At 31.0% G+C, this 25292-nt stretch overlaps 1 protein-coding gene across 1 annotated transcript in view; it reads right to left on the bottom strand.

Moving 5' to 3' along the window:
• Window positions 1-25292, bottom strand: part of LOC129957472 (multidrug resistance-associated protein 1-like) — a 94326-nt gene that overhangs the window by 27877 nt on the left and 41157 nt on the right. Inside the window, exons 16-23 of the mRNA XM_056069793.1 lie at window positions 22664-22843; window positions 9223-9390; window positions 7942-8123; window positions 7020-7215; window positions 6574-6669; window positions 6370-6490; window positions 3081-3225; window positions 1096-1261 (exon numbers count right to left, since the gene is read on the bottom strand). Coding sequence (XP_055925768.1) covers window positions 1096-1261; window positions 3081-3225; window positions 6370-6490; window positions 6574-6669; window positions 7020-7215; window positions 7942-8123; window positions 9223-9390; window positions 22664-22843 — 1254 coding nt within the window. The remainder of the gene's footprint in view (window positions 1-1095; window positions 1262-3080; window positions 3226-6369; window positions 6491-6573; window positions 6670-7019; window positions 7216-7941; window positions 8124-9222; window positions 9391-22663; window positions 22844-25292) is intronic.

The following is a 25292-nucleotide window of genomic DNA, read 5'->3' as shown; positions in this document are numbered from 1 at the left end:
TAACATTTAAACGTGATATTGTCATTGAAATTGTGAAGAACCTGGTGTTACATAAACATCGTATCACAATCCACGAGGAAGACAAAATTAACGATACAATGTCTCAAACCAATAACGCATTCTCTTTTCTGTTGATATAGAGAGTCTTCACTTTCAACAACGTCTAGATACTTCAACAACTCTAAGCTAATGCAAATTTATGTTAGGGACAGTAGTCCTGAACAAGTTAGTATTACACTTAATATGTAATGTATAATGAATGCAATGTCATTGCTATGTATAATGTGCAATTAATATATAATGTATAATAAATGCAATGTCAATTAAAACTCATTGAAAATGTCGTATATTGAATAACACATTTCTCTTTCCTAGTAACATAGAGGGCCTCCATGTTATGTAATGATACATTATGAAACTAATCAAAATTATTGATTAAAATCTATATTTCTTCTGTAAAATTATAATAAAAGATTTTTTCTGATATTTCTTCAGATTGGAAGGCAAAGTATGGAATTGTGTATTTAATCATCTGACGCTGACTATTGGAAATTTACAATACCTTCTTTTCCTTTCTTTGCTACATGCTTTCATATAAAACAAAGCCCAAGCGAATAATTTCCAGATAAAAATTTTGCTCGCTATAGCATAAGCAAGCAGCGCTCTCAGGTATGCGGTTTTAAAATCTCTATGATAACCGAGCGATGGTATCGTCTAAACGCTAAATCGTTTTGCATCAGCTCACACAACAAGCATTTGTATTGCATACAACATTGTATAGTGCATGCAACAAGTGTTTATATATATGCACTGACTTAAAAGATAAAACATTAATCAGTTTCAAGATCAGTTAGCGATGAATGAAAGGTATACAGGACTTTAATTTGGGTTCTATAAAGTAAAATTTCGAAAACCTATTATTACTAACTTTAAAAAATTTGAAAAGAAAAAGAAATTAATAATTTTTGAATAACTTTGAACTATGAACTACGTTGTATAATGGATCAGAAACGTATTTTTTTACTAATAATATTTTTCTTCAGAGATTTACCGAAATTGTTTAGTCCGTGATGATTCTTTTAAAATAAGACTTACTTGAACGAAAGTGTAAGCAATGCAAAGAGGTATCATGATGACTATGAAAACAGGATGAGTCGTGCTGATGACAATTAATGAGCCAATGGCTGCAATGACCACCATTATGACATTTTGTAATCTTCCTGGGATGGCAACATCGACTATATCGATGTCTCTGCCGAATCTGTAGCAAATAATATCTTATGTAATACGTTTATTTAAATAAAAGAGTGAAATTCGTAATATTTAAAAGGAGAATCTATTTTCTATATGAGAAGAATGTAACTTTTTACAGATTATGATTTGCAGTTGTAAAATGAAATGAAAATATCAATTGATCATAAATATTCTGAAAGAAGAGATTCATTGCATTATTAGCATTTTCAATGCTGATGATTCTTTAAGCAAAACTGCAAAGCAGGCCCTACAATCAATAATTAGAAACCATGTATTAACTCACTTCCTGAACTGAATATTACGAATTTTTGTATTATTCCCCTAAAAATGTGTACTAAGCCCGAGATCGAAAATTTTAAAATTTAAGATTATGCAATAAACATAATAAAATAACATTGAGCTTTAATAAATAATGAGATAAGAGTTTACTTACATACAAGGATATATTTTTAATTATTTTAATGTCTGACTACCATTTTTTTAATCAAATAATCATTGATTCTTTAAGAAAAAAATGATTGGAAAGATTTATTAAAAATTATTATTCATTAAAGATTAATAAGATTTTCATATTTCCTTGTGCAAATTTATCAGAACTATATTTTGCTATTTGAATTTTCAAGAGTGTCATAGAGTTTCCTCCAAAATTCAAAAACTAAAAGCTATCTATATTCTTTCTCTATTTTAATATCTTCTTGATGCTGCAATCCTTTCGCACTGGATATCAAGGAGTGGGACAGTGTGCAGTGGAGTTTTCAGGTAATTGCTTATAAACAAATGATGAAGTGACTTTATTAATCCTTTGCATTGGGAAAAGTAATTCGATGCAAAATTATTCAGCTAACACAAGGACTTGTTTATACTGCTATAAAAAAAAGTTATTATAGTTTTAAGTTGAATTTTTCTGAAAAATAAATCTGCATCTTCTTACCATTATTTAGGTATTTTTTAAAAATCAAAATTAAAAAATAAATAAATAATATGCCAAAATGATGCACTGTCTCGAATAGTGAGTGAGAGACAACATCCGAGTGCAAAGGGTTAGTGGGCTTTATTCGACATTCATAGAAGTATAAAAGTTGTTAATAGAATTTAGAGATTATTTTAATAAATACGGATGAAAAATCACTTACTCTAAGTTGCATTTTCTACGCTGGGGGACGTGGACTCAAGATTGCCGTAACAGAAGATTTTGCTCAATGATTTGAGTAAATCGTTCGAAATGAACGCGGAATGTTTGAATCTCAAGCAACGAGCTGACTCACTAACATACCAAAATGTTGACTTTGGAGGATGAATGTTTAAACATTTCTGCATTATATTATTTCCTTAAAAGAAAATCCAGACTCATGCGGAACATCAAAGGAAAATGAAGGCCTATCTTACATCACTGGTAAGAGCGTTCTTTAAAAAGGAATTCGAACCTTCCTCGAACCTGGTCAATCGATATGACAAATACTTGAGTCTTTACAAGCCATTTTGTTGAAAAGTAGTCTTTTTTATGCTCAACTTTTGGTAATAAATTCATTTTTCTCGCCTTATTTGTCTTTATGGTCCATACAAGCTTGAAAATAACGGTCTTTGTATTTTTATTGCCTCCAAACTGGATGTAGTTATGCAACTGAATTTCTCAAGCTTTGATGCGCTTTCTATGCCATTTCCTTGATATATTGCGAGTAAAAAAGTTGTGATGCTATCAAGCAGTTTGTGGATATTAATTAAAACCATTTTTAAAGAAGAAAAAAATTCAATAATCAGATATTTTGTAGTAATTTATCAGTTTAATACATCTCAATTTAATGGATTTATCAATTGAATACATCTACCTATTTAATATCCTCCCTAATGGCGTGGTGTCGAAGAATGCCATCGGGGATCTCATAATACTCCAAAGCATATCTTGATGGAAACGAACAGAGGCACGGGTCGAAGCAATAGCCATGATAATAGTTGCAATAAGGGTCGACAAACCTGTTGGAGAAGAACAAAAATATCAGATAAACATTAATATTTCAAAGTTTTATAGTCCAAATCTTTGTCATTTAAAACTCATCTGGAATTTTCAGTTTGCTGTTGATTCGTTTAGAAAATATGATACAATATAAATATGTAAAAAATTCTACATAGCAGGGATTTTTTTTAAAGATTTTTTTTACGATGAAAAATTTGGAGCGGAGATTTGAAAGAAAACTGATTTCTTTCAATCTACTTATATAATATTTTTAGAATGAATTTCTCAGTCAAATATTTTAAATTTTCTATTCATAAACAATGCAGGAAACTAATATGAATTGGTTCAGTCAGCTGATAGTTCTCTTATATTCATAACTAGCAAAACTAGCTCATAACACCTTAACTAGCAAAAAAAAAAAATAATGTTTCCTTTAAATAGAAATGTTATTTTTCACACCAGTTATTGAATTGAATACCAGTTATTGAATTGGACAACATCCATAAAGAGAATTGAAATGAGTTCGTTTCAACAGATGATTTCTCTTTCCCTTTTTCTTTAGTCTGCATTAAAATGGAAGAAAATCAAACCATTCCGCTGATAATTTTGTAATGTTAAAAAAAAAATCCTGAAGAGAATATAATGATTGTCGTAGTCACAGAGAAGGAGGAGACAGAGGTTTCACTTGAGCTTTTGGTTAACGATCGCAGCGCCAACTCAATCTCGAAATTCTAAGAGAACTACAAAAGACAACAAGTTGACGTCACTTGAGTGACTTATTGGATTTCCTCGTATTGGTTATTCTAATGTTCTTTTTCTCGTCCCTGTGACCCTGAGTTCTCATTGTTCCTGAGATTATCTTTCATATTTTGCCTAAATATAATTTTGTACATGTACTGTTTTCTATGTGTGTGTGTGTGTGTGTGTGTGTGTTTATATTTTTCAGGCCGATGATGCCTGTCCGAAAATTAGAACCTTCTTTATGTGAAATTCCTGAACAAGTTTTATTCGGAGTTCCTTCAGATGAGGACAGTTATGATTTTTTAGGCAATTTGTATGTTTGCATGATATGTATATGCGAGCTAACTTTCGTATTTTGCTGTTTTTCTCAGCCACCACATATTGTTCATCATATGGATTAATATCTGAACTCGTATAACTGCACTTTAAAATTTGGTGAAATGTGATTTATGTTGACTATAATTTTTTTATATTTTTCAAATACAAAAAAATGGCTATAAGTTCTAAATTGGAACATTCCACCAGAAAAATTAAGGTACATTTTAAGGAATGCCAGAGTGTGTAACAAACATTTCTCCGATTCCTTTTTGTTCCATGTTGTTTGTTAAAAATTATTAGTAGATAAAGTCAAAATCTTAGATAATCACACATTTTTTTTTGGCATTTGAAAGAATATGATTGTTATATCTGGGTTAAACGGGACAGTAAATGATAAATTTCAATATTTTGTAAAATTACATGAATTTTTTATGATTAACTTCCACTTATTTTATGAAAACGAATGTATAAATAAAGAATTTGCTGGTGTCTTATGCAAATTAAACATGGACTATTTTGATAATCATGAAGAGAACAAGGAGAAAGTGCAAATATTTTTTCTTTTGTTAGGATGGTGATAAAACATAAAGTAAAAATGATGAAGTGTGATTTGAAACCCAATTTTAATTATAAAAAAAGTGAAATATTTGTGACATTTTTTGGAATGTTCCTTATTTGTAATATTTTATTATGTATGCTCTATAAATTTGCTTTATAACATTTTAATTCTGACGTTTATTATAACAGTTTGATGCAAAGCTAAATAACATTTTCCCCCTATGGTTACAAAAAAAATGATAATTAACTTTACAAATGAATTCTTTATCATAATTACATTTCATAAGTTTTTATATCTTTAAAAAATGCATGGGAAATTAGGAAAAATGAATTTATTACTTCAATATATTCTGAATAGATTATACGAAGTTAAATTAATATCCCTAAAAATAATTTCCTGTGGTTAATTTATTAAAAATTATGTTTGAACAACAACAAAAAAAAAGTAATTAATTTGAAAAATATTTTACACTTATTACATTTTTTTTCTCGTATTTTAAAATATTCATACTCTACGAAAGGGATAATTATTTTCTGTTCACATATTAAAAAATGAATATAATTTTATTTAAAATAATAATTTTTTAATGAAATTTCCACATGCTTTAAATTATTAATTCTCTACAAAAAGTAAATCTCTAATAGTGAGGAAAGGGTGCTGGATTAGAATTTTTTCATAATAGTCATGGAGTGGATTATTCACACAGATGAATGAGAAGCAAAACAAGCTTAAAACTTCAGTCCGTCGATATCTAAAAAAAAAATACAAAATCTACTTCAATCTGTTGAAAACAGTTGAGACTCCTTACATTGATGACTAAATAGTAATTCTAAATTAACAGTACATAAAAAAATTACGACTGCTCTTAAATTTCATAATTGTCGAAGCATGATAAACATTTAGGAAAAATAACGATAGCAATTGCAAAAACATTTTACATTGTTGTCATGGCGACAGGCATCCTCTCCTGCCGTGATGACGTTACGATGACGTAGTCTGGTTAGTTCAATTGCGGGAAGGTAGTGGCGCTACTGTCTATGGGAGGCGCAATGTTAAAAAAGTTGCCATTAGCGTCTATGAGAATGAGATCTCTGTTTTTCACTTTCTCTGTGGTCAGTCTTACTCTTACTCTGACATCCTAATCTATGACCAAACTATTTTTTTTGTGCTCCCGTACTTTTCACATCAATATTTGAAAGGGGAAAGCTAATTTACTTTTCAGGCAATGTAATTTCAACTTTTCAACAAGGGTACTTTAATTTTCAGGTTGTTTTTCATTATTATGTATTTACTCAAAATGCAGAAGAAATAAGAGCTTCTTAAAGGAATGATACTTACCTTTCTTTCAAAATAAATTTCCGAATTTTAAATAAGATTACATATCAAATTACAGAATATTTTATCTAAATTTCTGAAAGATTCTTTTATTAACTGAATCATTTAAAATTTAAATATGGAAATATTTTCTCACTCAGATTAGCATCAACTTTTCACATAACATTTATTATTCATAAATACCAAATGCTTCAATTGCAGTTAAACTTGCCTTGACCGAATCCCAACAATCCGTAGATTCCCATTCTCATATTTCGAAGCGGTACGTTCTGTGAGCCATCAGGCAAAGGCTCGTCACTGCTCCACTGACTCAACCAAACATTGGAGCCGATCTGAAACATTTTCGTGCGTTTCGATTCAATTTGCATCAACTAAAAGTATCATATTAGATTCATGAAATTTTGAGTCGACTCACTTCGAAGCACTTGAAGGATGCAAAACCCAGCATGAAAAGGAATGTAAGATGCAGTGTTGCGTACCGGAAGTAGGTCCAAAAGACACTGGCTTTGACCTGTAGAAATATAAAAACAAGTTGAGAGTGAAATTTTGTCCTATGTGGAGAAGTATTAGAAAGAAACCATACGCTTCAGTTTATATCTAACCGTTTTAAATATTTAACATTTTTCTAAGTTACTGAAAACTTATTGTATTGTAACCTTTTGGAAAACAGATGAAGAGGCAAATATTGGTAAATATATATTAGAACTGCCTCTACATGTCGTAAAAAGTCGACACGGTGGCTGATGGAGATTCGCAGAAAAAACACGTATCATTAGCAGTGCGTGTCAATTTTCTTAATGACCGATGGTGCATTATAATACCAGTGAGGAGTTTTTTTAGAAATTCAATTTCTGCACTTACTCGTCCCGTTTCCATCTTTTCATTTTCAATAAATCGAGCATTCTTCATTTCCTTCTCTTCCGAAGATAGAGTCCTGGATACAGTCCTGGAGAGAGATCTGGACAGACGAGATTCCATCCTTTGCATCCGCGTCTTCAGGTTATCTACCGACAGCTGTGTTGCTGTCTCATCTTCATTCTTATTTGTTTCTAGAGAACTAAAAATTTCAGATGGTACATGAGTCATACTGCCACATGAGATATTATACGAGACATACTGTTGCATGAAAAGCTACATGAGACATACTGTTACTTGAATTGTCATAAGAGACATACCGTTACTTGAGTTGTCACATGAGACATACCGTTACTTGAGTTGTCACATGAGACATATTATTGTCTGAAATGTTACATGAGTTATATTGTCCCATGAAATATTGCATATCATATTGCTAAATAAAAGCTATATAAGCCAATTCTCATGAATTATAGCATCACCAATGAATAACTTCATACACATTTCAAAGCTACATAGAAAGAACCATAAAATAACCCAAAATTGCACTAAATATAGATTTTTACTACACAGTTATAAATTTCTTTAAACTAAAATAATTATGTTACTTTTTTTTTACCTAAACCTAGTACTTGGTGTTACAGAATAAATATCTTAAACTGAATCTATTTCATTTATATGAATCAACGCCTTATTTTCTTATAATTTCTCAATTTTGAATTATTACAAAACTTTTATATCATCCTTTGGAAAAGATTTATATACAAAAAATATACCCTATTGTTTTTATCTACTTCAAGACACATCTCTTCAACTCACTGTCTTCATAACAGCGGGCTTGTTCATGGCAAGTGCCATAAGTATCAACAATCTCTTCAACTTTTAAATTATGTAATACAAAAACTTCTTGCGTTAATGACGCTTTCACCTATTTGCGTCGTCCTCTTCGACCTGTTTCTTTAGATTTTCTTCAATGAGCCTTGAAAATTCTCCTTTCTGATTCATCAGTTCACAGTAGTTGCCTGATTCTAAGATTCTGCCTTCAGCCAACACATAGATTCTATCCACGTCTTGCAAAACTGAAATGTCGTGAGTTGCGAGTATTCTAGTCTGAAAGAGAAACAGAACAACACATTTATTTAAATTATTGTCTTTATTTAAGGTTATAATTTAGGGAAAAAAATTTCCCGATATAGTTCTAATAATATTTACCATCTTACTATGAGGATAGCCTATCACTTAAGCCTATTCCTCTTTTACATGGCCTAATTTGCAATATATTGTTAAAAATTCGGTGTTTTTTCGATTTATTAGTCGATGAAGAAACAGTCCTTTAAAAATAATTATTCCAGAAAATTCCAGCAAATTCAGGACTTTACACGAACCAAATATTACAATTATGCACTTGAATAATAGCAGAATAACTGACTTCAAAATGTCTCAGACGATCAGATCACAAGCGAAAATGCTCTCAGTGAACTCGTCTCTCCACTTGTCCTGTGACACGTTCTATTTACACTCTGCCTTGGCGAGATATGACGTAAGCATTATTCCACTGAGTTCGAGAAAAATCCCATAACTTCCGAAATATTAGTGCTAGAGCTTCAATTCTCGAACGCATCGAAATCTTATGGAATGTCTTCAAGATCGCCAAAAATCTCCCCAAGTCGATGATAAAGTCGCCATGCGGCAACCCTGCAAACGGAGAAACCGATCCTTCGATAGCGGGTACTAACGCATAAAATCTTATTCGTCTGAAACATTTACATAGTAATATAATAAAAATAAAAAATATTTACAAATTTGTAACAATATCCTTTCGAAAAATGTGTACATAAAAACATAATAAAAGTTTAAATTTTATTTTAAAAAAACTAGAACCGATCTGGGATTTTTAAAAAATTCAGAGCTTTTCTTTGAAACCATAATTATTTATTTTTAGTTACAAACATCGGCTCTAAGCCTGCAAATCTTTGCAATAGAGCACTGAAAATCATTTAACTCACTTTATTAGATTTTATTTCCATTAGAATCAGAGACACAATGAATTATTTCTTCGATGTAATCGAGATTATTTAATGCTGATTTCGTCATTTCAATACCAATTGATACAGTCACAGACTCATTGGAATCAATTCTCGTAAAGATTTTTTTTTTTTTTTTTTTTTTTTTTTTTGCCAACTGAAGAATTTCCGAGAATATATCTTACCTTTTCCCGCAGGGCTCCATTGGGTCCAATAACGTGTTTGAAAATGTGAGCTCCGACATGCGAATCCACTGCACTGAGGGGATCGTCCAGTAAGTAAATGTCGGCATCCTGGTACACAGCCCTGGCTAAACTGACTCGCTGCTTCTGGCCACCGCTTAAATTAACGCCCTGAGAAATTTCCAAAATAAAAATTAACATCCATATTATCTGTTTTAACAAATTAATTAAAGTATTTTTTTCTTAATAAATTATGATTAAAAAATTTTAAAGCTATTTGCTTCAACAGACACTCTTTAAATAATACCAGATCATCAAAACAATTCAAGGCTATTTAATCCTCGTCAGATGTAACGTGTATTTGACCATCATCTATAATTGATTTCCCAGTAGAATCGAATATGAAAATCTTCAGTCTCCTCCATAAATTATTGCGGCCCATCTGGGAGAGGACGAAATGTCCTGCTTCGAGTGATGGATTTAGTTATTTTCAGGCTCTAAGGCAATGCAGATTATGAAATCCTTCTTTGAACCGTGCGGTAAATTTAGTTTCGTATTCCAACACATTTTTAAGATATCAATGATTTATTTTAGACTAGCCGCCATTGGCGACCAGCCGGTTCACCAATCTTAATGTTCGTTTAAATTTTAATAATTAAATATTTTACGCAATTCCTATTTTAATAGATTCTTCATCAAAATATTTTAAAACTTCAAATTTTGAGAGTCATATAATTCACTCATAATATTATAAAGGCCTTCAGTCCTAACGTACTATGTATCTCTCTAATTTTCTGTTAGCTCTCGTAGAATTTATGCTTTAAATTAAAGTGGAAAGAATGAATCTGCAATTAATATAATAATATTTGTTACTGAAATAAAGCATTTTTTTATAATATGATTACTGATAACAGAGTCACTGAGCGTTTAAACTTTATGGGCACTAAAGAATATCTTAATTTATGTTATATCTCAAGAATTTGTCAACAACATTTTCTCAGATTCATCATAAACAGATCGATTCATTAACAATGTTTCAATTTAAATGCATCAAACTTTAAGAAAATAAAATGAATCATTTAAAATAATCGCTCGAAAACAGGTTTAAAAAAACTACTTAAAAAACGATGTACTTAAAACTATAAGCATATACAATAAATATATAACTAACATAAATACAATTTACTTACAAAAGCATGCAACTAACCTAAAAATAATTTAAATCTAGAATCATCCGTTGATAATATTGTCAACAATCAGAACACAATGCACATGCGTGAATTTTCAACGCCAGTTACGGTAACGCAAATGCGTCAATTTTTCTACGCCAGTTGGGGTAACGCTATGCAGATTAGACATTTTTAATTTCCTTTATTCTGTGTTATTTTAATTCAAAAGTACTTCAGAATGAATCTGAAAGATCGATTCATTAACAATGTTTAATTTTAAATGCATAAAACATTAAGAAAATAAATAGAATCGTTTGAAATAATCGTCCGAAAAATGTTAACCCTAGCCTCATTACTGTTGGGGAAAAAAAACTGAAGCCTTACTCATTTGGCGGGAAAGTTAGTTTTTAATTAATAATTAAAATTCTAATTAAAAATTCATAAAAAGGGACCCCAGGTGCACATTCCCGACCTCTAAGGTATACATGTACCAAATTTGGTAGTTATAGGTCAAATGACCTGGCCTGTAGATTGCCAACACACACACACACATTGAGCTTTATTTATAAGTATAGATGAATCTTTTTTATTTTATTAATTCAGTGCAAACACATTAGTTTTTATTCATCTGTTATGATTTCAGACAACCCGGAATCACGCTTATGCATAATGTCAATGAAGTAGAGGCCCCGCATTTATAAATATTCTAATAACTAATTAACATAATGAAATATATGGGAACCTGACCAATTGTACTTGATAAAGCGTTAATGTTTTCGTAGTATTTTACAATTCACTAGTGCCCGGCGCGTTGCTGCAGCAGAAGAAATAATTTTGGAAATATCATTTGGAATTTGAAATAGCTATCTTGTTTAATTAGGAATGATAGAAAGAATGATATTTATTTTCTTGTCGACAATGAATACATTCATTTAAATTGAATGCTATATAAAGAACATGCTAAACAAATAACATTTATTCGGTTTTTTTTCTCTTTATTATTCAAGTGCTTTAGGGTAGAAAATGTTTTTTGTCTTTTGTTTTTGTTTGTTTTTCCGACTTCAGTGAAAACAAATAAATTTCTTGGCTCTCCGACTCGTGAGCATCCAACATACAACTGGCCAAGTGAAAAATGTGGATTTTCTCGGTTCAATCCGCACACTTGAAGTGATTGACATTGCGCCTTGTTGATGGTCATCGAGAATGCAAAGCAAATGGGGGAACTGCAGTCGTTCGAAATCAAATGGCATGTCAATGAGAATAATAGGAATGCGTGCAATGACCACATCTTCTCCCTTCCATTTTAAATTAAGAATTGTTGCCTCATTCTTGCCGCATGTTGATCTTGAGATTCTGAAGCACGTGAATTTACAATTCGTAAGCGATCTGCTTCATTGCTCCTCGTGTTGTTGCTAGTTTGTTTGAGAAGCTCGAATTGGCTTCCCAAGCAGCAAAAGAAGTCGCTAAACGATTGGCCAAGCCTCGCAGCCATCTGATATACGCCGCCCGTATTTTGCCAATTTCACCTTTGCATTGGCGCGACATCGGATTTTGACCATATTTTTTTCTGTCGCCTCTGAAGATCGCTTTTTCATCGGGGCGAACTCCTACGGCGACTTAGTGAAAAAGACCGGCTCAAAGCAATCGGCCCATAGTCGCCTCGATGTCGGGAAAGTTGCTTTTCCTAGGTGGCGCTATGCGAACATATTTTAGAAACTTCCCATGAATCACCTGGCGTGTATTGGATTTTGAAATTCAACCAGCAACGCATACTGTCATTTCAAGAAACTTGGTAAGTGTAAAGTTTTTATTATTATATATTTGTAAATAATATATTATTTATTCTAAATAGTGAATAAAAAAGATTATTTTTGTTGAAGCCGTTCGAACTCGTTGCTTAACATGGAGTTGCACGTGATATTATTAGCGTTAGGCGTAAGCTACGATTATCATTTCTTTTCTTGTTTGTATTCTTTTCAAGTGATTTTATTTCCTATCTTTTTTTTTGTGTGTGTCTGTTCTTAAATTATTGCAGATATTTTTCCATTTCATTTACAATGCCTTTCCTTTTGTTAACAACAATTTCTAATGTAAAAAGTTAAAAAAAATATTAAATTACGTTCTAATGTTTTGGTTTTGCAATAACATTTGTGTTAATATTTTTATTTCGACATAAAGCTAAAAAAATAGATTAGCAGAATATATTTATTGTAAATTTCAAAAAAAAAAAAAAATCTTTAAAACTTGCAATTATGTAGTTATATTTGAATACTCTTATGTGAATAGTTTATAATTATTTCACCTTTCATAAAATAGTAACATAAATTTTACACCCATTAGTTTATATTATTTTTCTCTATTGTCCTAAACATTATTATAATATTTGCCTATATAGTTTTATCAGATTGAAAACATTATCAAGCTTATGAAGTTCTATATATCTATTTTACTCCTTAATTACATATCTCCAATTGTCAACAAATATTTTATTTGTACTTTTAAAAGAAGTGAAAGCTCAATCATTATTCTAATTAAGGAATATGTTTTTTAGGTTCATCAAATCTGCAAAAAGAAGAGTGAACTTGAAGAAAAGTATATGTATAATTCTTTATATGTATTACCAGCAAAATATGAAATCCAGTATTCTATAGAATGGCCAAGCATTGTATATAATGCCTAAAACAAGCCAGTAATGTATGAAACAATTTGTATTTCATACATTTTCTAAGCATTCTATAGAATGCCAAATGACAACCTGGCAAAGTATGAAATACATCTCTCATTCAGTGAAATAAAAATTTTGTGCAACCTTTGTTTCAAAACTGAAAATGCAATTAAAGATAAAATAAATTTTAAAATTGATCTATAAATATAAACAAAAAAAAATTTCTCACTATTTTTTTGGAAACTACTGTGCAAGTTTCTATTCCTGACTTCAAGAAAGAGCAAAATATTGGAAGTTATAATTAATGTGACGGAGTATGGTTTCTACCTACTTGGAACATCAGAAGGAAATTTAAAACAATTATATGTCCCAATTCACTTTATATCCTAAGAACTTGTTTAGAATTGAAGATATTCCAAATCAGAAAATTTCTCTCTGGTCAGTTGCAATTACTCAGAGCAGTGGAAGCAATCAAGGATTTATCAGATGTATGTGTTTAAGTGCCAAAATATGTAATGTCTTTTCGTGAAAAATGTAGTAAAACTTCAAAATGTTGCAATGTGATAGGCTTGAATAACAAGTAGGTAAATTTTAATTTCTGATTTTTTTATCTGAAAATTTATTTGCCTTAATTAGAAAGGCATAAATTTTGTTTTGTACAAATTTTATTTTTCTATATAATTTGAATAAATTTTTTTAATGGCAACCTCATTATTTTTTCAGACTGACAATTCAAGTGATTTTAATTCTATTTAGCTTAGTTAATTTTCCTTTTCATTTACAATTTTTCTATGAAAGAAGTTTAATAAAGTATAAAATAACATTTTTATATTTTGGTATTGAAATAACATTTGTGTAATTATTTTTATTTTGACATGAGGCTAAAAAAAAGTTTAGCAGAATGTATTTATTTTAAACTTCAAAAAAAACTTTAAAACTTGAGATTATGCAGGCACTTTTGAGTTCTCTTATATGAATAGTTTCAAAGTATTTCGCATTTCATATAACAGTAACATAAATTTTACTCCCATTAGTTTGAGTTTTTTTTTTCTTTATTATCCTAAACATTATTATAAAGTTTGCTTACACAGTCCAGTATCAGAACAAAAATATTATGCTTATGAAGTTCTATAAGACTTTTGCTTGTTAATTACTCATCTCCACTTGTCAACAAATGTTTTATTTGTACTTTTAAATGAAGCGAAATCTCAATTACTATTATAATTGTTTTCTAGGTTCAGCAAAAAGGAAAAATGAAATGTATAAATAAATGTATAATTTTTTATATGTAGCTGGAGATTCAGTTATACATATATAGAATATTTATATAAATGTGTGTGGATTTTTAGAAATTTCAAACTCTTCAAGTATTACATAATAAATAAAGTTTAAATAAATTTTTTATAAATTACTTTGTGTCAATATTATTTATTCTTCTAAATTATAAGTCATAGTTTCAGGATTTTGCTTGGGTGTATAAGTCATTACAGAAAATTCAGTAAAAAATTTCAAGTAAATTATTATTTTACTTTGTATTTCTAAAATATTATTTAATGAAGGTCTTTGTAAATAAATTGTTTTGCATAGTTGTTTTTCTTTTCTCCTAAAAATAAAGAGGGGAAAATAATAATTAAAAAAATATTTGTCTAAAGAAATTTTGTATAATTGAAAGTAGTGTTTACATTTTTAGGTATGGAGTTTTTGTAAAATATTCAGAGTTAATCATAGATCAAATTTGGTTCTTGTGCCATGAAACAAAACCAAACTAATCATAGATTTTAAAAAAAATTAGAAATTTGAAGTAAATTGTTAATTTGTGCTTGTAAAATGTTATCAATTGGACATTAGCTAACACTAACATTTGTAATAAGGTATAAAATTTCTACACCATAAAGTAACTTTGTAAGTTAATAATAATAAAGTAACTTTGTAAGTTAATAATAAGATTTCGTATAAGTGAAAGAAGTGTTGTATTTTTGTGCATGGAATTTTTGTGAAACATATTTTTCAAATATTCAGAGTTAATCATAGATCAAATTTGGTTATTTTGCCACAAATCTAAACCTCACTAAACATAAATTATGAAAATATTAGACATTTGAAGTAAGTTATTAAATAAGAAGTAAGTTTGTGCTTGTAAATTGTTGTTTATTGAATATTAGCTAACACTAACATTTATAATGAGGTTTAAAATTAATGCAATATGAAGTAACTCTGTAAATTAATAGTAAATAAAATTTCCTATAATGGGAAGAAGTGTTCCATGTTTGGGTATGGAATTTTTGTGAAATATTCAGTGTTAATCATTAATTAAATTTGGTTCTTGTGCTACAAAACCAAACAACTAAATATAGATCAAGAAAATATTAGAAATTTGAAGTAAATTATTAATTTGTGCTTGTAAAATGTTGTATGTTGGACATCAACCGACACTAACATTTATAATGTGTAAAATTTCTACAACTTGAAGAAACTTTACATGTTAATAGTAAATATAAGAAATTTTGTAGAATTGAAAGAAGTGCTGCATTTTTGTGTATGGAATTTTTGAGAAATATTCAGTGTTAATCAAAGATCAAATTTAATTCTTGTGCCATAAAACCAAACTAATCATAGATAATAAAAAAAATATTAGAAATTTGAAGTAAATTATTATTTTGTGCTTGTAAAATGTTATCTATTGGACATTAGCTAACACTAAAATTTATAATGAGGTATAAAATTTCTTCATGAAGTAATTTTGTAAAATCAATAGTAAATAGAATCAGTAAAATTGAAAGAAGCGTTACATTTTTGTATATGGAATTTTTATGAAACATATTTGTGAAATATTCGGGGTTTAACATTGATCAAATTTTGTTATTTTGCTACGAATCTAAACCTCACTAAACATAAATTATGAAAATATTAGAAATTTGAAGTAACTTATTAATTTGTGCTTGTAAAATATTTTCTATTGAAGAAACATATAATAGGAATTATATAATTTAGTGTTTGAAACTATTTTTAACCAATGCATTAAATTTTAGGGTGTTAAAATAGGAATTTGTGTTTTATTCATTATTCTTTAGGAAGTATTTGTTTATTGCTCACATTAAGCAATATAAAAGTGTGTATAGTAAAAAATATATATATATATATTTTTTTTTAATAGGAATTATATATTTTTCTGTTTCGAATTTTTATAAAATAGCTTTTAAAAACAAATGATATAGGCAATATATATAATACATCTACTTTTAAATTTCTAATATCAGTTAAAATCATACTGATTAATTATATAATTGAAACTATGATTATGTTAACATTTCTTCCCATGCATTAGACAATGAAAATAAATAGGAAATATCAATGAAGGAAATAAATCTTATATGTAGATAGATGTTCAGGGGATCAAATTTAAAATTATTTCAGATAATTTTAACATTTGTTTATTTTTTTTAAAGAACAGTAAAAAAATGTCATTTAAACATTTTATAGGGTAAAATTGTGGTAAAATCTATGCTATAATAATAGTTAAAAAAAAGTTGGAAGAATTGTTAGAATGATATTTTCCATGAATTTTTATCGAAAACAAGTATTTTATGGAATTTTAAATTTATCAAAATAAATAACAAACACTATTATTAATAGGTAAAAAAGAAAAGTAAACTATTCAAAATATCTCGTATTTTCAGGCTTTTGACAAAATTTTGAAAGTATGATAGTTTTAAATATTATGACACTAGTTTCTAGAGTTTGAGAAAATTGAATAACCATTAAACTAATATTTCAATTTGACACCAGCAAGTGTTGAGAAATAAATTGCCTATTGATTGGCATTTGGTTGCCCATTGCTAAAATACATGGGGAAATGATTGGTATTGGGTCGCCCATTGCTAAAACACATGGGGAAATGATTGGTATTGGGTCGCCGATTGTTAAAACACATGGGGAAATGATTGGTATTGGGTCTCCGATTGTTAAAACACATGGGGAAATGATTGGTATTGGGTCGCCCATTGCTAAAACACATGGGGAAATGATTGGTATTGGGTCGCCGATTGTTAAAACACATCGGGAAATGATTGGTATTGGGTCGCCGATTGTTAAAACACATCGGGAAATGATTGGTATTGGGTCGCCGATTGTTAAAACACATCGGGAAATGATTGGTATTTGGTCGCCCATTGATAAAACAGGTCGCGAAATGCTTGGTATAACGTCGCCCGTGATAATAACAAGTCGCCAAAGGATCGGCAAATTCGTCGAAAACAAGTCGGGGCGACCATCGCGCGGCGAACCGCCGGGGGACATGACCAATGTCGGGGCGAGATCGATTCCGATCTCGCCCCAATCTCGCTCGTTCCGTGGGGCGATGCTTGGCCAATGGTTGGCCAACGATCTTTTGCTGCTTGGGTTATTTCTACGTGTTAAGCTGGTAGATCTACTAAGTGACGAACGTTTGGGAGACATATTTTATTGAAACGTCGTTTATCGATTCACTGCAAACATAGAAAAATTTCTATTATATATAATTTACCTTGATCGGCATCGATAACAATAATTCTATTTTGTATGTGTGACATAAACAGTTTTATCGCAATCTAGCGAAAGGTACGGCAGCGCATAAAATACGAACAAACAAAAATTCTTTTTTATATATTAGATATAATAATTGTACTCTACCTATTACTTTCGCTCAAGTGCAAGCAATAAGTTTGTAAAATTTCATCGCAATCGGATGAATGGTACGGCAGCGCATAAAATACGAACAAAGAAAAATTCGTTTTTATATATTAGATATAATAATTGTACTCTACCTATTACTTTCGCTCAAGTGCAAGCAATAAGTTTGTAAAATTTCATCGCAATCGGATGAATGGTACGGCAGCGCATAAAATACGAACAAAGAAAAATTCGTTTTTATATATTAGATATAATAATTGTACTCTACCTATTACTTTCGCTCAAGTGCAAGCAATAAGTTTGTAAAATTTCATCGCAATCGGATGAATGGTACGGCAGCGCATAAAATACGAACAAAGAAAAATTCGTTTTTATATATTAGATATAATAATTGTACTCTACCTATTACTTTCGCTCAAGTGCAAGCAATAAGTTTGTAAAATTTCATCGCAATCGGATGAATGGTACGGCAGCGCATAAAATACGAACAAAGAAAAATTCGTTTTTATATATTAGATATAATAATTGTACTCTACCTATTACTTTCGCTCAAGTGCAAGCAATAAGTTTGTAAAATTTCATCGCAATCGGATGAATGGTACGGCAGCGCATAAAATACGAACAAAGAAAAATTCGTTTTTATATATTAGATATAATAATTGTACTCTACCTATTACTTTCGCTCAAGTGCAAGCAATAAGTTTGTAAAATTTCATCGCAATCGGATGAATGGTACGGCAGCGCATAAAATACGAACAAAGAAAAATTCGTTTTTATATATTAGATATAATAATTGTACTCTACCTATTACTTTCGCTCAAGTGCAAGCAATAAGTTTGTAAAATTTCATCGCAATCGGATGAATGGTACGGCAGCGCATAAAATACGAACAAAGAAAAATTCGTTTTTATATATTAGATATAATAATTGTACTCTACCTATTACTTTCGCTCAAGTGCAAGCAATAAGTTTGTAAAATTTCATCGCAATCGGATGAATGGTACGGCAGCGCATAAAATACGAACAAAGAAAAATTCGTTTTTATATATTAGATATAATAATTGTACTCTACCTATTACTTTCGCTCAAGTGCAAGCAATAAGTTTGTAAAATTTCATCGCAATCGGATGAATGGTACGGCAGCGCATAAAATACGAACAAAGAAAAATTCGTTTTTATATATTAGATATAATAATTGTACTCTACCTATTACTTTCGCTCAAGTGCTAGCAATAAGTTTGTAAAATTTCATCGCAATCGGATGAATGGTACGGCAGCGCATAAAATACGAAGAGATAAAAATTCCTCTTTATATATTAGATTATGACTTCAAATTGCCTTGGCATCCACGCTTGAACATAATGCTATTGAAGTAGATTTATTTATTATCTATAAATATTCTAATAACTAAGTGAACATAATGAAATATATAGAAACCCGACCCATTAAATTTCCTAAATATTATTTTATAATTCACAGAATTTGTATTTTTTACAAACTTGATTATTTGATAACTAAGGAAATAAATATTTTATTCAGCCTGCTTATGGCCTTCTCTCAACCTAGCGACCCTAGGATACCCAGTCGGATATCCGCTACTGCCTGTTTCATCACCATGTTGTTCTAATCCTGCACGAGCACATTTCTCAGTATAAATAATAGAACCTGGAACAGGAAGTCGTTCATCAAGGAATAAAGCTTGGACGCAAATATAGACGTAATCGCCTGTAATTTTTCAATTATGGTTGGTTTTGATCCACCAATGCAGGATGATACAAGTATTAATGTTACATTTAAAGCCCAAAAGCCGTTGTTGTTGTTGTCTTGTCCAGTAGTGCAATAGGATTAGATCTGTCCAAAAGTGTCTAAAACGGCTTTGACCACATCAATAACCTCAGTAGAGTAGAGGAGTTGAGGAGGTGAATCGAGATGGATCTTGAAGAGCTTCGCCAAAGTGGCTGGGCAATCAAAGATATGGTGGGAGGAAAGTTCAGTATCAATGCAGTGAGGACAACTTCTGAAGCTTCGATGGCCATCGGAAGATATTTTCATTTCCCTGAAGTGAAAATATCTTCAATCTAGCAATGGTTGTGGATATAAGACGATCACAATTTAGGGCAGGGATGGAGTGCTTCTGAAAAGAAGCAGGAAGTAGTCTGCGGCTGTCTATTGCATCAGCATCAGTCAGGGTCAGGCTGTAAGAAAATTGAGGGTTTTCTCGGGCTTCCTTGGCCAGGATATCAGCCTTCTCATTACTCTCGATATCGACGTGTTCCGGAATCCATTGGAGAATGCGGGTTCTTTGGGTCTTAGTTATTTCGTTTAAGAGCAGGATGATATCTTGGGTGAGCTCGGAGTTTCCTCTTAATAGGGCCAGGAGAACAGAGCGAGAGTCCGAGAATAATAAAAGTCCATTAGAATTTTGGATTGCTTTGGTGTAGTAGAGATTCAAAGCCTCCTTTATAGCCACCAGCTCACAGGTGTAGTTTGAAGCAATTTTAGCAACCGATATTTTGTGGGATTCAGATTTGTCATTTTCATAGGTCAAAAAGATGCTGGCACCACCCCGGTCAAGACTGGAGTCTGAAGAGCCATCGGTAAATGCCACATTTTGAGTCGAATTTGAGAGCTGACGGATAGTGCGGAGACCCTCCTCCCTTATCACTGCAGTTGGTTCTTTTTTCGTGCAGGGCTGTAGAAGATTTAAATTTATTTTAGCCCTTGGTGAGGGACTGATGGGGAAAGAAGCCGTTAGCCAAAAGCCGTTAACGTACTGATTACCTATCTAATGTGCAGATTAGCTGATTTGTTTCGTTAAAATGCGGAATCAAGAGTCTTCCACATGTTAAAGAGGTAACATGCTTATTAGCGGCTTCCGTATCATTAAAGTTCAAAAATTTGTTTATCTCAATTCCTTTCCGTACTCCTTCCCCCACTTCTTCCACTTTTAGTTTGGTTTCGCCAGCGTCTAGTCGACAACGCTTGCTTTTATTGCTCATAATTTGCGTCGGCTGACAGTGCGTAGCATAAATAATTTTATTTTCAAATTCGTTTCTGCCTGTTAGCGAGTGAATTTTCGTTGTGATTCTTTTAAAGTAGAAAATTTTTATTTTTAAGCAGATTATTTATTTATTTTATTATTTATTAATTTAATTGAATATTTTTTTAAAGCGGCACATTAGTTGATTCTGTCAACTAATGTGTTGATTGTTTGATTGTATTAACTTGATTCTTTTGATTAAAAAAAAAAAGAAACTACATTTAATTTAAGCTAATAGAAACGTGGCTGTAGTTCCAGCAAATATATTATTTTTGATTACCTAGGCAATTTGAGAAATGAAAAAACTTTCCGAGCTTTAACGGATCTCTCTAGTTAATGTGCCTATTAACTATTTTCTGCACTTTAGTGGTAACATTGACATTATGAAATATAGACACTATCGGTTAACAGAGGAATAGACTAGCATGATTTAAAAGCAAGTATAGACGTGATGTAGAATTTTCGGGTTGAAGACATAATTTGATTCGCATTTTAGCAATTATAGCTCCTAATCAACCAGGTTTGCCTTTCATCAACTGCTATGCTTTGAAGATGTCATCATATAATTTATTGAGCAATATGCCATGATAACAACTGCTATGTTCTATTTTGCTCCAAACTGAAAAAAGTTTTTGCTTTCGCTATTCATGCTCAATTTAAATTTATTGCAAAAACTGTGCTTTATAAAAGTTTGACTCGTCTGATATTGCAGCGTCCTTCACAATGAGTGCGTATCCATGGCAACCGAAGGGAGATTAATATCTTTTATTCAAGTATATTGATAGGCAGACATCTGTTCCAGATAGTGCGACTGTATCGCATATTGAAATGCGCCTGATTATTCCGAATTTAATTATTTTGTATCACAATTTTTCACGTGAAGCAGAAACATATATTAATGAAAAGATAGCTTCAGGTATCCGAACAGGTTGTAAAGATGCTTTTTCCAGAAAAATTTGAAAATTTTTTTATGATCTGAAAATAAAATCCAAACTTCGTAGATTCTAAAGCAATTTGTATGAACATATTTGCTTTTAATATATGCAACATAGTACTATAGATACAGTAGCTACAATAATAGGCAACAAATAAAAATGAAATCGGAAACAGTATATTTTTAACCGGAAATCAATGATTTATTTTATTTTTATCGTACAATTCTCCAAAATAATATTCGATATGTTTATATTAACTCTCTACCTACTCAGCCGTAGTTTGCTTATTTTTGGAATTTCAGTTTTAAAAACCTGAAAACTACATTCATTTACAGAGCACCTGTATGAACTAACTTATAAGTGTAATATCTAAACACATTTTCTGAATATTTCACTGTGATTGATGCCCGGAAAATATGACATCTTAAAATTAATTCGATAAAATTTCATGAAATTTGATTTGAATGTATCCAAAACCTTTGAGGGTGTGATAGAGCGCGGATTTTAAGATAGTTTTATTTAGACGACATGTTTTACAGACACTAAGTTCAAAACATAGACAAAAAAAAATCACTAACGGTGAAAAGCGAGAAAACTACATGAAATTCAAATACTCATAAAATCTTTATTTGTTAAAATAATTTTAATTCTGTGGTCTGTTATATTTTATGTAGCTTGAGCAATATATAGGTGAAATAAATATTTTCATTATTTTTTTAACTTACTCTGTTTATCCTAACATTGACAACTTTGCTAAATTTTCGCTGAATAAACATTTTCTTTCAAAAACTAAAGGAAATGAGCATATTTTTTTCTTCTAATAGTGGCCTTTTAATTCTGTTTTAGCTATTTGGTACAATAAAAAAAATGTTAATGTGTCATTTTTTAAAAATTTCATCCCTTAACGTAGCCGGATACCTCAAACAAATTTTCTAAATGAAATAAAGATGTAAATATCCGAATTTACCTTCTCTCCTATTTCTGTAAGATCTCCTGCCGTTAAAATCTTGAGATCTGGTTTCAGACAACACCAGCTGAGGGTCAAATCATACCTCTTTTTTTCCATTGGTTTCACAAAGAGAATGTTTTTTCGAAGAGTAGCATTCTGGATCCAAGCTTGCTGAGGAACGTACGCCAGGCGACAGCACTAAAAACAAAAGAGTAACGACATTCACTATGCATATGTGGCATAAAGAAAGAGAAACAATTGAAATCAATTCCTTTTTACTAATCATTACTTCTTTTTAATTATTCATATCTTTACACCTCTTTATATAAAATGCTAACGTACGTGGTATAGCAATCGAGTTTATTACTAATTGTCGAATGGCAACAGCTAAACATAAACAAAACATCATACGAATTTCAGACTGCTTTATTCACTGAAGATTTTTACAGCTGTACTGAATCAGCTGTAAAAAATTAATAGAGCTGTAAAATCTATATATATAAAACGCTTACGTGGATGCAAAATCAGACCGAATTTGTTAATTGCCTTTTGGCAACACTTGACACTGCCAAAGGAATAAGGATTCAGTTTTTCCCACGCTAACGAGATTAGGCTTAACATGTTTTCGACTGATTATTTCAAACGATTCTGTTTATTTTCTTAGTGTTTGATGCATTTAAAATTAAACATTTTTATTTAATCGGTCTTTCGGATTCATTCTGAAGTACTTTTGAATTAAAATAAAACATAATAAAGGGAATTAAAAAATTTCTAATCTGCATTGCGTTACCCCAACTGGCGTAGAAAATTCATGCATTTGCGTTATCTCCATTGGCGTAGAAAATTCACGCATGCACAGTATGTTCTGATTGTTGACAACTGTATTTTCATAAAACGCTTACCTGGACGAATTTGTTAATCGTCGTTTGGCAACTCTTCGACCTCTCCCGGGAACATCAGCATGCGGTTTGGTAAGATTTCAAGCGAACGCTAATCTTGCATCGGTTTGAAAAATTTTTGAACAAAAAATTAACGGTCAAAGAACGGACAAAATTTTTTACGATGGGTTTCAGTCGTGCCGTATCGATTTTAAAACGAAATCGTCAAAAAAGTAAAGACAGGTCGAATGAAAATGCTTAAGAATCGTTCATAAGAAGACCCAGTCGTAATGAACGAGATAGGGTTAAACGTTTATGTGTACGGAGCGAAGTTTCCGAACTACAGAAGCATAGTTGTGAGACTATATCAGGACTTTTTTTGCCAGGCCCATTACTGGGAAAAAGAAGCAAATTCAAGTGGCAAATACACGAAATATTGTCGTCATGAAAAAAAAAAATTGTTTTGAAACATCTGTTGAATCCGCCGGAAATATTGAAAGACTTTCTGATCAGTGATGCAATCGAAGGAAGGAATTATCGGAAGCATATAAGAGAATATAATTCTGCTTTAGCTCTTTTTTTTATAGGAACTCAAATTAAACCTCCTCCTGGAACAGGGCCATATTGTTATAGGATTCATGGTCAGATATACCACATGGTTTCTCCTTTATACAGTGGTTATAACAAACCAGGTTATGGTCAGTTATATGTGTTTGATGCCGCTGAAAAACGCATGGAGAGAAATGAAGGATGTTTGCTCTCTGTGATGGAAAGATTGGATTCTATGTTGAGAGCAATCAATCCGTTCATCGATTCTTATCTGCAGATGCATCGTATAATTGAAGAAAATCCTGTTACAAATATCAGGATGGTTTTCATGGAAATTAGAAATTTAGATATACCTAGACATAACAACCTACAGAAATTGCAGCGATATGTGTTGGAGATAATGGCGAACCACTTACTAAGCGAGAGATCTGTATTTATCCTGTAGGTGATAACTGCAAAAATATTTCTCCATTAAACCAATGTTGTGATTTCATGGTCCATCCCTTGCTGCTTCCAAGAGGAGAATTAGTTCAATTTCTTAGTGTACTTTTTGCCTTACATTTTTTTATTCCTTTCATTGTTTTACCTTATTTTGGAATGGATTGAATTTGAATATAGCTGTTTTCAGACAATTTTTTTTTTTTTTTGTAAATATCAAATTCTTATTCTGTTTATGTAGTGTATCTTCCAAATTTGAAAAATTGTGTGAAAAGCACATTTGATTTTTTTTTTGTAAATATCAGTTTTTTTATTCTGTTTTTATGGTATAGTTCCCAGATTTGAAAAATTGTGAGAAAAGCACAATTTTTAAAATTTTGTTTCTTTGGTGGATGTATATAGTTATTGAAATGAAAGGTTATAAGAACGTCGATGCAGATGATTTTTGCTTTATATTTTTTATTTCTCTCATTGTTTTATCACATTTTGGAATAAATTGAATCTGAAGATATGTGTTGCTAGACTAAAGTGGTTCAGTAGATGGCGAGCGAGCGAAGCGAGCATTAGCAGTTCCTGGGGGTTGGCGAGCATAAGCGAGTAGGAGGCAGAGCCGGTTTGTATTATTATAAGTGTTATGGATATAGTTCGCCTTGTCGCCACAGAGGGCATTCAATCAGAGGAAATAAGATAAAAGAAATCAAGAAATAGGTTCCAAATAAAAAGTTCAATGGAGAGCAAAAGCAGGCTTTACCGTTATCAGATGAGTAATCGTGGTAAAACTT

The sequence above is a fragment of the Argiope bruennichi genome, chromosome 11 (genome assembly GCF_947563725.1).
Source record: "Argiope bruennichi chromosome 11, qqArgBrue1.1, whole genome shotgun sequence".
NCBI lineage: Eukaryota > Metazoa > Arthropoda > Arachnida > Araneae > Araneidae > Argiope > Argiope bruennichi.
This window is presented reverse-complemented; position numbering and strand designations above follow the sequence as displayed.